We start from the raw sequence: 14,667 nt of genomic DNA, 5'->3' as shown, positions 1-14,667 counted from the left end.
ATGCTTCCCTAATTTTCTTCTCTTTTTTTTTTTTTTGTAGGCAGAGTCTCACTATGGTTACCCAGGTTGGTATGGAAATTCCTGGGCTCAAGCGATCCACCACCTCAGCCTCCTAAAGTGCTGAGATTACAGGCATGAGCCATGGCGCCTGGCCTACATTTTTAACCTAAGCTTAAACTTATATTTTCTATCAATGTCCAAGGTTAATAAGTATCTCTTGTCTTTCCAAGGTAATAGCATGAAGATCCATAGATCTCTGGCACAAACCTTCCAGAGGAAGAACCTAGCTACAGAACCCACAAGATGTCTAGTTTGTAAGTGACAACTGTGATTCTCTCCGGGCCAGTGCGTGTCTTAGCCTAACTGACTGGGCTAGGGAAGTATTTCAGTGGTTCCTGAGGCCGAAACCATACAAATCGCCGCCCTATCGCCGGGCTCTCTCCCTTACCTTCAGTCTCTGCACGATCTCCCTTATGTCCTCCACAGAACCCTCTGTCGCCTGTAGGAAGATGTGGTCTCCTCGTCCATAGAAGATTTTGAGTGTGGAGGAGTCTGGAGTCCAGCCAATGACATCCCCGCAGTAGCAGTTGAACACCACCTCCTTGGTGCGTAAGTCCAGGAGCACCACAAACTCATTGGAAATTCCCAAAATGCAGTCGATTTCCACCCCCTGGGCGTAGTCCTGGGCCGCCACCCTCCAGGCGATGGCCCCTGCACTGTGCTGCTCAGCGCCAGCCCGTGCTTTTGTCTTTTCCTTCTTCTTGGAGGTCAGGGAGATGAGGTTGAATTTGCCGGTGGAGTCGATGGGGGTGTTGGAGACACAGTTTTCGGCCAGGTCCTTGAGATACTCCTGGCGGGTCCTGGTGGCCATGGTGTGGAACTTGTCGGACTTGTGCGCGGCGTTCTCAGCGTTAATCACCTTGGCCAGCAAGAAGTCTCTGAAGACGTCGGATTTGCGGAATGTGGTTCCACTGGGGATGGGGGGGCCGAAAGGAGGAGCGTCTTTGGATCGGGTCACAGCCATACTGTGGAGGGAGAGATTATTTAGATGGTGGGAAGAAAGGCACTAAGACACTTTAGAGAGAAAATATTCGATCAAAAAATAGGAATAGGGTTTTTTGTTTGTTTGTTTTATCGAGACAGGTCTCACTCTGTCACCCAGGCTGGAGTGCAATGGTGCAATCATAGCGCACTGCAGCTTTGACCTCCTGTCCTCAAGCAATCCTCCTGCCTCAGCCTCCCAAGTAGCTGGGACTACAGGCTTATACCACCATGCCCAGCCAATTTTGTTTATTTTTTGTAGAGACGAGGTCTCACTATGTTGCCCAGGCTGGTCTCAAACTCCTGGGCTCAAGCCATCCTACCTCCTGGGCTTCCCAAAGTGTTAGGATTACAGCTGTGAGCCACCACACGCGGCCAAACAGTTTCCTTCTGAAGAATGAAAGTCCACATCTAATTAGTAAGTTGCTGGCTAACCAGATTCGAAATCTAATAAAAAGTCGGCTGGGCGCAGTGGCTCATACCTGTAATCCCAGCACTTTGGGAGGCTGAGGCGGGCAGATCACCTGAGGTCAGGAGTTCGAGACCAGCCTGACCAATATGGTAAAACCCTGTCTGTACTAAAAATACAAAAATTAGCTGGGCGTGGTGGTGGGTGCCTGTAGTCCCAGCTACTTGGGAGGCTGAGACAGGAAAACGGCGTGAACCTGGGAGGTGGAGGTTGCAGTGAGCCAAGATGGCGCCACTGCACTCCAGCCTGGGGCACAGATCGAGACTGTCTCAAAAAAAAAAGTGTTAGGGCACATACACATTTTCTATAAAGCAGATGTCTGAACATCCTCTGACATCAAAGGGTAATCCTCCAAGGACTGTTCACTTATTCCTGTTTTAAATACACAGACCGTGTGGCAGATCTTACAGTTTGGCAAAAACCTACTCCCTCAGGGCAGTGGCGCAATCTCGGCTCACAGCAACCTCCGTCTCCTGGGTTCAGGCGATTCTCCTGTCTCAGCCTCCCCAGTAGCTGGGATTACAGGCGCCCACCACCACGCCTGGGTAATTTTGTATTTTTTGTAAGCCAGAAAGAAACATTAACGTTTGTCACTGAGCCCTGGGGTGGTTTGTTATACGGCTTTATTGTAGGAATAGCTGACTGATGTAGAATGTTTATGAGTTTTAGTTCTTTTGAACACTTGTGTTACACAAGTATACCTTGTAAGTCATCTTAACAAAGGTTATTTTGAAAATTCATTGCATTCCTCTGGTAGATGCTGAGGTTTAAAGAAGAAAAAAAATTAATAAAGGAAGTTCATTGTAACAGGAAGTTTTGATGGAGGCGCTATTAAAATCTGATAGCAACTCAGGAGAGCGTAAAGAGAAAATGAGGCTGGGTGTGGTGGCACAGGCCTGTAGTCCCAGCTACTCGGGAGGCTGAGGCAGGAGAATCACTTGAATCTAGGAGGCGGAGGTTGCAGTGAGCCAAGAATGTGCCACTGCACTCCAGGCTGGGCGACAGAGAGAGACCCTGTGTCAAAAAGAAAAAAAAGAGAAAATGATCTGAAAACTCTGTTCCCCCAAGCTCTTATACCACATTTCCCACTATTTAAACTATGGAGAGAGAAAAGGAACTTGTGGAGAAAGCTGGTGGGTGAGCCCCATTCTCTCCCTTCCCCACCCCGCAGCAGGAGGGACCCCATAGGTAATGCTCTTTTTTTTTTTCCTGAGATGGAGTATCACTCTGTAGCTCAGGCTGGAGTACAATGGCACAATCTCGGCTCACCACAACCTCCGCCTCCCGGGGTCAAGCAATTCTCCTGCCTCATCCTCCCAAGTAGCTGGGATTACAGGCACCTGCTACAACGCGTGGCTAATTTTGTATTTTTCGTAGACACAGGGTTTCACCATGTTGGTCAGGCTGGTCTTGAACTACTGACCTCAAGTGATCTACCCGCCCTGGCCTCCCAAAGTGCTGAGATTACAGGCATGAACCACTGCGCCCAGCCCCTAGGTGATCCTTATAGCAGCGAGCGGACTGGGATCTGTCTCCTGCCTGTGCAGGAAGCCCCTGAAGAGCCCGGCGAGCAGCCAGCCAGCTCCAGCCACAGTCCACATGGCACTTCCCTGCCTCCCTTTTCCTCCCTACACTCCAACCCTGGATGGGTCAGAAACTGGCAGTGAGCAGGGCTGGGAGGAGGAGAAGTGCAAGGTGCAGAAGCAGGAGAGGTAACCAGGCTCTCAACCCATCGAGGCTTCTGGGCGGAAGGAGCCCTGAGCCCAGACAGGGAGAAGATCTGTTGATGAGTCACATTTGGAGATTTGATGAATATCTTGGATGTGATGCTCTGATGACCAAATTAAATAGAGGCTCAGTGGCCTTTTGGCAGATTATTGCTAAAAGTGCACAAAAAGGCCAAGGCACCTGCCAGAATATTCACCCAGGGCAGGTGAGTTATGTTCTTCATGTTTCTTCTATTATTATTATTTTTTGAGATGGAGCCTCGCTCTGTCGCCCAGGCTGGAGTGCAGTGGCGTGATCTCAGCTCACTGCAGCCTCCACCTCCCGGGTTCAGTCAATTCTCCCACCTCAGTCTCTGGGGTAACTGGGATTACAGGCTCGCACCACCATGCCTGGCTAATTTTTGTATTTTTGGTAGAGATGGGGATGGGGTTTCACTATGTTGGCCAGGCTGGTCTCGAATTCCTGGCCTCAAGTGATCTGCCCGCCTTGGCCTCCCAAAGTGCTGGCATTACAGGTGTGAGCCACTGCACCCAGTCTGTTCTTTATTTTTCTTTCTTTTTTTTTTTTTTTTGAGACAGTCTTGCTGCTCTGTTGCCCTGGCTAGATTGCAGTGGCGCGATCTCAGCTCACTGCAACCTCTGCCTCCTGGGTTCAAGCATCTTGGGTTCAAGCGATTCTCCTGCCTCAGCCTCCTGAGTAGCTGGGATTACAGGCGTGCACCACCACGCCTGGCTAATTTTTGTATTTTTAGTAGAGACAGGGTTTCACCATGTTGGTCAGGCTGGTCTTGAACTCCTGACCTCATGATCCGCCCGCCTCGGACTTCCAAAGTGCTGGGATTACAGGTGTGAGCCACTGCATCCAGTCTCTTTATGTTTCTTAATGGCACAGGGTGATGCAATAAGTTAACTATGCTTTCCTAAAAATGTATGGTATTTTCATCCTTGATTAAAACCTATTTGTCAGTAGTGTCAAGACAGAATTCCTACTGTTTCTCTTCCATCTGTAGGATAATTTAAAAAAATAGAGATTATGGATTAAAAACACTCCATGAAACTCCAACCCAAAGTCATGCTTGCCCAGGTTTTGTTGATTCCCTCCCCTTACCCCCAACTCTAGACAAGGGCGACAGTGCGACACTCATCCATTTGTTTGACAAGCACTTCCTGGACTCCACGCTCTTAGGCATTGGGGATAACGTGGTCCCTGCCTTCCCAGAGCTTCTAGTTCAGGAGAAGGGACATACCAAATCAACACACAGAGATAAACTCATAAAGATGAGGAAAGGGAACAGGGCATGTTATGACAGAACTAGAGAAAGACCTGATTTGGACAGGGAGAATCTGGGAGGGCCTCTCTGAGCAAGTGACGATGAAGCTGGGATCTAAGGGCTGAGTGGAACCAGAGGAAGAGCTGGGGGAGAGTGCTGCAGCCAGGGGGTGCAGCACAGGTAGCAGCCGACTAGGGAAGGCCAGGGTGGGCATGGCCCGGAAGGCAAGGAGCAGGAGGCCATGAGGTCACCAGGGGCAAGGCCACACGGGGCCCTGGTGAGTTAGCACTTCCTATCCTTACCATGGGAGCAGGCAACCATTTAATGATCTGATCTGGTGGTGAAACCATTCCCTGTCTGCCCCCTCTGATCCAGTCTGCCGTTCTCTGCCCTGCTCTGTGCTCAGGAAGGAAGATCTCTCTAGCTCTGTCACCTGGGTTCCTGTGCCCTGGGGCTTCCAGCTGAGTTTGGCCAATGGGAAGCACCAGCAGGGAATGGGAAGGTGGGAGGAGAGAGGCTGGAGTATTTATTTCTCTTCCCTTCCACTGTGAGGGGCTGTGATGAAACTGTCAGTGGCTGTCATCTTTGGTCCCTTACAGCTACTGCTCCTGTTGGGCCGCCCCTCTCCCAGGGCCACAGCTCTCATCAGTTTTCAGAAACGTCTCCCATCTCCCTCTGAGCCCATCACGGCTTGGGGGTGGATAAAGGTTCCTGCCCTGGCTAGTCCCTGGATGCAGCATCTTCCCACATGGTTCCCGTAAGCTCCCCACACCTCTGTCAGTGGTATCAACTCCCTTTGGTTAAATCCTTGAGGGAGATCTGCTTCTCGCTGGGTTCCCAACGGAGGCAGGTGCTGGCAGAGGGACAACAGATTGGCAATCTGTGGAGACCACTGTGGCTGCCTCATGAAGAATGGACGGGAGGACAGGGCACGTGCAGGAGACCAGTGTGGGAGCTACTGCGCGACCCCGGCCGATCAGGTCAGACCCCTCGCTCTCCATCTCTGGCGTTGACTGGCTAGTGATCCTTCACGCCCCAGGAGTGCCATGTAGCTGGATGCCACCCTAGGCTTAGTGGATTCCCCAGCACAGTTGCTCAATGCTGACTAAAGTAATGGTTTAAACATGGACAGACGAAACAGGTTTCTACCAAGGTATGGTGGGCATAGTTTTAACAGAAAAAGGCATTTTCCAGTGCGGACATGCTTCAAAGAATGCCACACACACCAGGTAAATTTTCTTCCGTGGGAAATCTTGTGGACATAGCCTTACCCCAGGCAGGGGGATGGATGAGATGACCTCCCCTGTCCCTCTCTCTACTGAATGGGGCAGTCAGATTGTCAGATTGCACTTTACAGAGATGAAGAGCTTTGCAATTTCATTTTTTTTTTTTTTTTTTTTTTTTTGGGACAGAGTTTCGCTCTTGTCGCCCAGGCTGGAGTGCAATGGCATGATCTCGGCTCACTGCAACCTCTACCTCCCAGGTTCAAGCGATTCTCCTGCCTCAGCCTCCTGAGTAGCTGGGATTACAGGCATGTGCCACCATGACTGGCTAATTTTATATTTTTTTTAGTAGAGATGGGGCTTCTCCATGTTGGTCAGGCTGGTCTTGAACTCCCGATCTCAGGTGATCCACCTACCTTGGCCTCCCAAAGTGCTGGGATTACAGGCATGAGCCACCGTGCCCAGCCGAGCTTTGTAACTTCTTTATTCAGCACTTAGCTGCTTATAGTGACAGATTTAGGCTTTTCCTATATTCCTGATTCATGATTTCACGAATCATAAAATTGCAAACGGCTGAAGGTTTTTGAGCCATCAGAACAGCTGGTCCCTTACTTCCCAGCAGGAGGGACTGGGTTTTGAGAGTCCACAGGCTGCAGGGATGATGCAGGTGGCCATTCGGAAATTGCACACTTGAAACAGAAAGGATGAAAACTCACGAAACAACCAGCAGACGAGGGGACCTGGTGGTCACCTGATCACCAGAGGGCAAGAAGCGTTGCTAGAACACTCAGAATTATTTATTCAACAATTATTTTTTCAGTGCCTGCAACATTTGGGCCAGGTGTCTTTCCAGCCAAGCAAAGATGGCTTTAGGGCCCACTATGTGCCAAGCTCTGTGCTGTGACAGATACAGGAAGCTAAACATGAAATGGGGTTACTGTCAAAGAAGGCAACAGCCACGTGATGTCTGTTTTTCGTTTTTTTTTTTTGTTTTTTTTTTTTGAGAGAGTCTTGCTCTGTCACCCAGGCTGGAGTGCAATGGGGCTCACTCTAGCCTTGACTTCCTGGGCTCAAGCGATCCTCCTACCTCAGATGGGATTATGGGTGCGTGCCAGCATGCCTGGCTAATTTGTAAACTGTTTTTTTAGAGATAGGGTCTCCCTATGTTGTCCAGGCTGATCTTGAACTCCCAGGCTCAAGTGATCCTCCTGCCTCAGCCTCCCAAAGTGCTGGGATTATAGGCGTGAGCCACTATGCCCAGCCCATCATATCATTTTTATGGTGTCATGTGTGCTATGACAGAAACATGTTGGGCAATGGCACATGGAGCAGGTAAGGAACCACTGGAGGGTGTCAGAGGCTCATCTGAGTTCAGTCTTTTTTTTTTTTTTTTTTTTTTAACTGAGATGGAGTCTTGCTCTGTAGCCCAGGCTGGAGTGCAGTGGTGCAATCTTGGCTCACTGCAACCTCTGCCTCCTGGGTTCAAGTGATTCTCTTGCCTCAACCTCCAGAGGAACAGCTGTAATTACAGGCACCTGCCACCACACCTGGCTAATTTTTGTATTTTTAGTAGAGATGGGGTTTTACCATGTTGGCCAGGCTGGTCTCCAACTCCTGACCTCAGGTGATCTGCCTACCTCAGCCTCCCAAAGTGCTGGGATTACAAGCGTGAGCCACTGCACCTCGCCCTGAGTTCAGTCTTGAAGGACAATTAGAAATTCACTGAGTTGGGGGACAGGAGTTGGGGGTTTCAGGAGATGGTAAGCTGGAGAGCTGTGTCCGGGCTCCCTCCACAGGGGAGAGGCAGGGTCAGGTCTGTCCAGAGAGGAGCTGCCTGTGGGGAAAGAGGGATGGGAAGGGAGGGGGATGGCTGAGGAGCAGCTTTGGTTGTATCTCTAACATTTTCTTTCTTTAAAAATGAAGGAAAGAGGGAGAGCCGAAGCAAACAAAGCAAAATGTTAACATCTGTTAAAGCTGGCGGTGGGCACATGGGTGTCTGTTAAATGATTTTCTGCATTTTTCAGAATGTTTAAAATATTGCATAATAAAAATATTTTAAATTAAATTATAAAAAACAAGAAAGGTTTGTGTGTGAGAGAGAAGAAATCACTCTGGAGACCATGCAGAGGCGAGCCCGGAAGGGAGGTCGGTCAGCTGCAGGCTGATGTGATGACCCCAGTAGGAGAGGGGAGGTCAGAGTGGGGACGAAGAAGAGAAAGCAGCTCCCCCCACCAGCTCAACCCTCCACCTCTGATGCATCATAAGAAGGCTGCCTCCTTTTCCAGTGTGTGCATGTGTGTATGTGTGCGTGTGCATGTATGTGTGCATATGTGTGTGCATATGTGCATGTGCTTGTGTGTGCCTGTGTGAGTGCAGGTGTGTGCATGTGTTATGTGCATGTGTTTATGCGTGCCCGTGTGAGTGCATGTGTGTGTGTGCATGTGCATGTGTGTGGATGCATGCATGTGTGTGCACACACGTGTGTGTGCATGCATGTGCCTGTGTGCAGGTGTGTGCCTGTGTGCAGGTGTGTGCCTGTGTGCACGTGTGTGCATGTACGTGTGTGCATGTGCATGTGTGCACGGATGCGTGCATGCATGTGTGCGTGTGCATGTGCCTGTGCACGCGTGCGTGTGCATGTGTGTAAATATCTCCCATCTCATCCAAGGGTCCTCAACCCCAAAAAGGGCCTGAGGTGCAGGCACTCTGTAGCTGCTGCTGCATGTTCCAGGAACCGATGGGCAGGGGGAGAGGTGGCCTCAGGTCCGGGGACATGCCTGTAAGGAGGCCCTGCCGTGCAGTGTGCTGGCTCCCAGTAGCCAGCGGGCAACATGTGCAGCACAGCGGTGCTAGACAACCAGTGCTGCAGGCTGGGATGCCCCTCCCTTCCCTCACCCAGCCAAGGGAGGCAGCTGGTAGACCCGCGGTAATTTCGCGGTGACTACTGGTGCACATACACACGTCCTCTGCTCCAGCACCTCCATTTCTAGAATTTCTTTTACAGCTGTATGCTTGGACTCAGGCACAATCAGACTATAAATAAGACTGTTCATTGCAGGCATCACAACCGTAATACCCATCAGTAGAGGACAGGAGATGACTCCGCATCCATACAATGGAATATGAAGCATCAGAAAGAACAAAAAGCACTTCATGTACAGGTACGAAAAGATCTCAGCTGTGTGCGGTGGCTCACACTTACAATCCCAGCACTTTGGGAGGCTGAGGCTGGAAGATCACTTGAGGCCAAGAGTTCAAGACCAGCCTGGGTAAAACAGAGAGACCCCATCTCTACTAAAAAAAAATTTTTTTTTAATTAGCCAGGCATGGGGGTGTGCACCTGTAGTTCCAGCTACTCAGGAGGCTGAGGCAGGAGGATCGTTTGAGCCCGGGGGGTCAAGGCTGCAGTGAGCTATGATTGCACCACTGCACTCCAGCCTGGGTGACAGAGTGAGACCCTGTCTTAAAAAAAAAAACAAAAAAACCCAAAACAACAAAAACCTCCTCAATTCTACCTCCAAAGTGGGGCCTACCTCCACAGGTAGGCCCTGCTTCCCTCCGACTTTCCTCTGGGCCATCACTCGTGCTTCTTGGTCCTTGAAGCCCAGTGCCCAGGCCTGGCTTGTGATTTTGGCTCTAGAACAGGCACACGACTCCAACTGGGCCAGTGAGCCCCAATTCTGGGGCTTCTGATGCAACTCTTGGGAAAGAAAAGCTCTCATTTTGGGGGATTTGCAGCTGGTAGGATGTTCACCTCAGACCTGCTGGAAAGGTGACCCCCAGGAGGGCGGGGGCAGATCCAGCCAGGCCTAAAGGTGCCACTTTTGAGAGCCTATATACACAACTGTCTTTTTGTCTTAAGCCACATTGACATGGGTTTTCTGTCACTTGAAACAAAAGATTACAAGCAAATACAAATCCCTGATGGTTTCCTTAGCAAAAGTGGGGAGCCATGCCCCTTTCTGGCTAAAAACCACTCTCTGAGATGGTGTGGGGAGTAGGCGCCGAGCTCTTCTCCTGAAGCACAACGTGAGGTGGGGGGGCCCTGTATTGGGACCCACTTGGGCCAGCTGCCTGCCCCTCTCTCCATACGCTGCTGGGGGCCGGGTGTCGGGGGCATACCTGTAACAGACGTTATCAGTGCAGGGGTTGTGGACTCGGACAATGATGAAGACGTGCTGGAAGTGGGAGCGGATGTTCTTGGGGGTGAACGGTAGCGCGCCAGGCTCCTGGAAGATGATCGTCACGATGTCATTTCCTATGTGCCTCTTCCGTAGCAGCTGGGAAAGGGCAACAGAGGGGGACAGGAACCTGTCACAGGTCAGCCTGAGGGGTCCTGCCTGGACCACTGCCACAGCTCCCCCCACCCACCCCCATTCCCACTCCCTGCTCACACACAGCCCAAGGAATGCCCGAGTCAGGTGACAAACCTTCCTGTGGTTCCCTCTCATTCAGGATAAAGGACAAAGGCCTCACCATGGCCAGAAACACTTCCTCGAAGCCTCTGCACCGCTGTTCCCTCTGCTAGGAACATTCTTCCTGAGTCCCCACATGGCTTCCTTCGTCACCTCTTCTGGTCTTGCATAAACCTCACCCTCCCAGGGAGGCCTTTGCTGACTACGTTATTCAGATCCACCCCACCACAACACTCCCTGATCTTTGCTTTTCTGTCCCCATTACTTAACACTTATTGACACTCAGCAGAGATGGCTTTCCCCACTTCATTTTGTTTCTTGTCTCTTCCCATTGAAGTGGCAGCTCCATGAGAACAGGGATTTTGTTCACTGCCAACTGCTGTATCCTCAGTACCCAGCACAGTGCCTGGCATACAGGAGGTACTCAATAAGTAAGATCCAGAGAGCATAGGCTGGTGGTCTTCAATTTGCTCAAAGCCACACCCATGGACAATGGCAGAGTCAGATCCCAGGTCACTGGCAGGGCCAGTTATAGGCGCCACCCCTTCCCTGGACCCTGACTGAGGTCAGGATGGCTGTGGCTTCTGAGTGCCCTATGGGACTCTCACCCTCTGATATGGTTTGGCTGTGTCCACACCCTACAATTCATCTTGAATTGCAGCTCCCATAATTCCCACATGTCGTGGGAAGGACCCGGTGGGAGGTAACTGAATCATAGGGGTGGATCTTTTCCATGCTGTTCTCGTGATAGTAAATAAGTTTCACGAGATCTGATGGTTTTATAAAAGTGTAGTTCCCCTGCACAAGCTCTCTTGCCTGCCACCATGGAAGACGTGATTTTGGTTCTTCTTTGCCTTCTGCCATGACTGTGAGGCCTCCCCAGCCATGTGGAGCTGTGAGTCCATTAAACCTCTTTTTCTTTATAAACTACCCAGTCTTGGGTAAATCTTCATTAGCAGTGTGAAAATGGACTAATACACCTCTCCCCTGCTGGTCAGTCTCCGAGGAAGACTCTGTTATCTTCACAGGTGACGCCGTATTCACAGTGTTTGGCTTATTTGCTGAGATTATATTGTTCTTTTTCTTTTTTCTTTTTTTTTTTTTGAGACTGAGTTTCACTCTTGTTGCCCAGGCTGGAGTGCAATGGTGCGATCTCAGCTCACTGCAACCTGCACCTCCTGGGTTCAAGTGATTCTCCTGCCTCAGCCTCCTGAGTAGCTGGGATTACAGGCATGCGCCACCACGCCCAGTTAATTTTGTATTTTTAGTAGAGACGGGGTTTCTCCATGTTGGTCAGGATGGCCTCGAACTCCTGACCTCAGGTGATCTCTCCGTCTCAGCCTCCCAAAGTGCTGGGATTACAGGTGTGAGCCACCAAGCCCAGCCTATTATATTGTTCTTATTTACACAGTTCTAGCATTCATGTAGCTGTTAAAGAATCTGCCAATGCAGGAGATCCATGGACAGGAGTCCCGCGGAGCTCTAAGTGACGTGGCTCACAGCGTGAACTCCAGACACGCTTTGCAGCTCAACTCCTACTGTTGAATGGTTAGTTCTTTATGTGTGTTTTAAGTGGCATTAAATCAAATCGCTAAAGCAGCTATTGACTGTGGCTGGTCCTGTACTAAACACTGCACAGCCTTATCTTCAATTCATCATCTCAATGAATCTCTTAACAACCCTGAGAGGCGTTAACTCATTTTGCCCCATTTTACAGATGAGAAAACTTAGGTTCACAGAGGTTAAGTAATTTTACCTAAGTCATGTAGTGATGGAGGGAAAGAGCCTGGATTCTAACCCACTTCTTAACTCTACGACTCAAGCTTTTCGCCAGCGCCCCTCCCACATACTCAGGAAAAGGCACTGCTCTCTGCGCCCCTCCTGTGTGTCGGGCCCTGTCACGCTCCGGTTGCCGCAGGAGTGTATGGACCTTTCTCAATGACCCTGATTCAGGGGCACTACGATTATACCCATTTTACACAGCAGGGACTCAAGGCCCAGAGAGGTGAGATCACTTACCTGAGATCACACAGCTAGGAAGTAGCCAAGAAAGAACTCAAATTTAGGTCTAATTCTGAGATCAAAGCGCTTTTTTTTTTTTTTTGCTTTTTTTTCTCTTTTGAGACAGAGTCTTGCTCTGTTGCCCAGGCTGGAGTGCAATGGCATGATCTCAGCTCACTGCAACCACTGCCTCTTGGGTTCAAGCAATTCTCGTGCCTCAGCTTCCTGAGTAGCTGGGACTATAGGCACACACCACCATGCCTAGCTAATTTTTGTATTTTTAGTAAAGACGGGGTTTCACCATATTGGCCTGGCTGGTCTCAAACTCCCGACCTCAGGTGATCCGCCTGCCTCAGCCTCCCAAAGTGCTGGGATCACAGGCATGAGCCACCAAGCCTGGCCTAAGACCAAAGCTCTTAATAGCATGTTTTTAGATGAACCTTAGGAAATCAATATTTGAGCATTTTTGGCCTACAAAGTCACTTGTGCCAACTGGGAAAATACGTACACTTACTTCCTAAACTGTCAACACTCTGGGGCTTCTGTTCATTAGGAACTGGAAGAATTGCTCTGTGGGCCCAGCCTGCAAGGTGGGTCCAAGAGAGGAGCCGGGTCACAGCTGCAGCCTCTTGGCAATGAGTGTTTGGTGGCGCTGCCCACCTGGTATCCCTGCCTCCTGCTGGCAGCCACACCCACCCAGTTCGGGAAAGCACCTCCCCAACCTCCATCCGTTTCAAGTTGAGCTGGCACCACTCACCCTCTCTAGGGTTGGGCATGAGCCTCGGGCTTGGCCAGTCTGCCCTTTCCACCCCTACCCCAGGCCCCAAGACTGGCATGTGAATAGTCCAATGAGACTCAGCTCTGAAACACTTCTGGGACAACCGGAAAAAACAGCACTCTTTCTGCTGAGGTGGCTAAGCTGGTGGATGTGAGCCTAGGGCTGCTAGGAGGTATCTTTGCTTTGCACCTGTGAATAAAGCTGCTGTAAAGAAAAGTGGAAGTGAGAAATGGGGAAGGATTCCTAATATTGTTGGAGTCCCTGGATCCAACCAGACCTGAGGCCAGCCTTCTCTACAATCTTAGAGTTATATAACCCATAAATCTCTTTTTCTAGTTAAGCCAGTTTGGTGTGAGTTTCTGTTACTTGCAGTCAAAATAATGTTGACTGATTCACTCTTCTTCTTAAGACCAGTGATGACTCAAGAGGCCCTGGAGGGGCGTCGGGCTAGCTGGGGCTGGGCAGGGCGCCCAAGAAGCAGCAGGAAAGACTGGGGCCAAAGTGACATCTCGAACCACACCTGGGCTGGTCTCTAACCCCCAGGGAAAGTGACCATAGTAAAGATGGCCTCCAAGGCCAAGGGCCTCCATATGATCCACAGGACAGAATTGGGAGGGCCAATGCTGGTGGGTGGGCAGCCAACATCTGGCAGCCGTGCCTCTGCTGAAAATCACTGACCTGCTGCCTGTTGTTGGGGGTGTAAGGGAGCAGGGTGGAGACATGGAACATGATCTCGTAGTCCTGGTACATCGTGTAGAGGGAGTGGGTTCCCGTGGAGTCGGCTGAAACAGAAACGCCAGTTAGGACCATGTTTCCAAAACCTCTGGGTTTTTGCCATATCCCACGTACCATCTGTGCTGGTTTTTAACTTGGTGCTTTCACTTCAATCTACTCTTAAAAATTAAATACACTGGCCAGGCCTGGTGGTTCACACCTATAATCCCAGCACTTTGGGAGGCCGAGGCAGGTGGATCATCTGAGGTCAGGAGTTCGAGACCAGCCTGGCCAACAAGGTGAAACCCCGTCTCTACTAAAAGCACAAAAAATTAGCCAGGCCTGGTGGCGGGTGCCTGTAGTCCCAGCTACTCGGGAGGCTGAGGCAGGAGAATCGCTTGAACCCGGGAGGCGGAGGTTGCAGCGAGCCGAGATCACGCCACTGCACTCCAGCCTGGGAGACAGGGTTAGACTCTGTCTCAAAAAAAAAAAAAAAATTAAATACATTTAGATAAAAAGGAAACCCCATTGCTATGTACCCACCAGACTGGTAAAAATTAAAAAGTCTGACAGCACCAATGGTTGGCGAGGATGTGGAGCAAATGGAACCCTTGAGGTGGCTGGTTAGGTGTGTAACTTGGTACAAGCACTTTGGAAAACTTTTTAGCAATCTCTCTTATACCTGAAGATAGGCTTAATTGATAACCTAGCACTTCCTTTCCTTGGACCACAGCCCAGAGAAATCATGCACACGTGTCCTGGGATATGGGTACAAGAATCTTCAAGCGTCAGTCAAAAGAATGGGTGAACACACTGGTCAATTCACACTGTGGAAAAATATACAGCCAGGAAAAGGAATGAGTCGTGGCTGCAGCATGGGGAAATCCTCTAAATGTTGAGTGAAAGATGCTGACACAAAGCAGCACACACAGTGTGATCCCATTCATGTGACATGCAAAAGCAGGTCAGATTATACCAGTCAGGGATGTGTACGTAAGTAGCAAAACTATGAAGAAAAGCAAAGAAAT

At 50.1% G+C, this 14,667-nt stretch overlaps 1 protein-coding gene across 7 annotated transcripts in view; it reads right to left on the bottom strand.

Annotated features, from left to right (window-relative positions):
* Window positions 1-14,667, bottom strand: part of SIPA1L3 (signal induced proliferation associated 1 like 3) — a 310,057-nt gene that overhangs the window by 104,960 nt on the left and 190,430 nt on the right. For all 7 annotated transcript variants that reach the window (XM_024351291.3, XM_524247.9, XM_024351290.3 and 4 more), the window contains 3 exons: window positions 13,604-13,707; window positions 9,854-10,011; window positions 449-1,025 (listed from right to left, as the gene is read on the bottom strand). In XM_024351291.3, coding sequence (XP_024207059.1) covers window positions 449-1,025; window positions 9,854-10,011; window positions 13,604-13,707 — 839 coding nt within the window. The remainder of the gene's footprint in view (window positions 1-448; window positions 1,026-9,853; window positions 10,012-13,603; window positions 13,708-14,667) is intronic.

Source organism: Pan troglodytes, chromosome 20 (genome assembly GCF_028858775.2).
Source record: "Pan troglodytes isolate AG18354 chromosome 20, NHGRI_mPanTro3-v2.0_pri, whole genome shotgun sequence".
Classification (NCBI taxonomy): Eukaryota; Metazoa; Chordata; class Mammalia; order Primates; family Hominidae; genus Pan; species Pan troglodytes.
The sequence above is the reverse complement of the archived record's forward strand: the minus strand, read 5'-3'. Positions and strand labels throughout refer to the sequence as shown.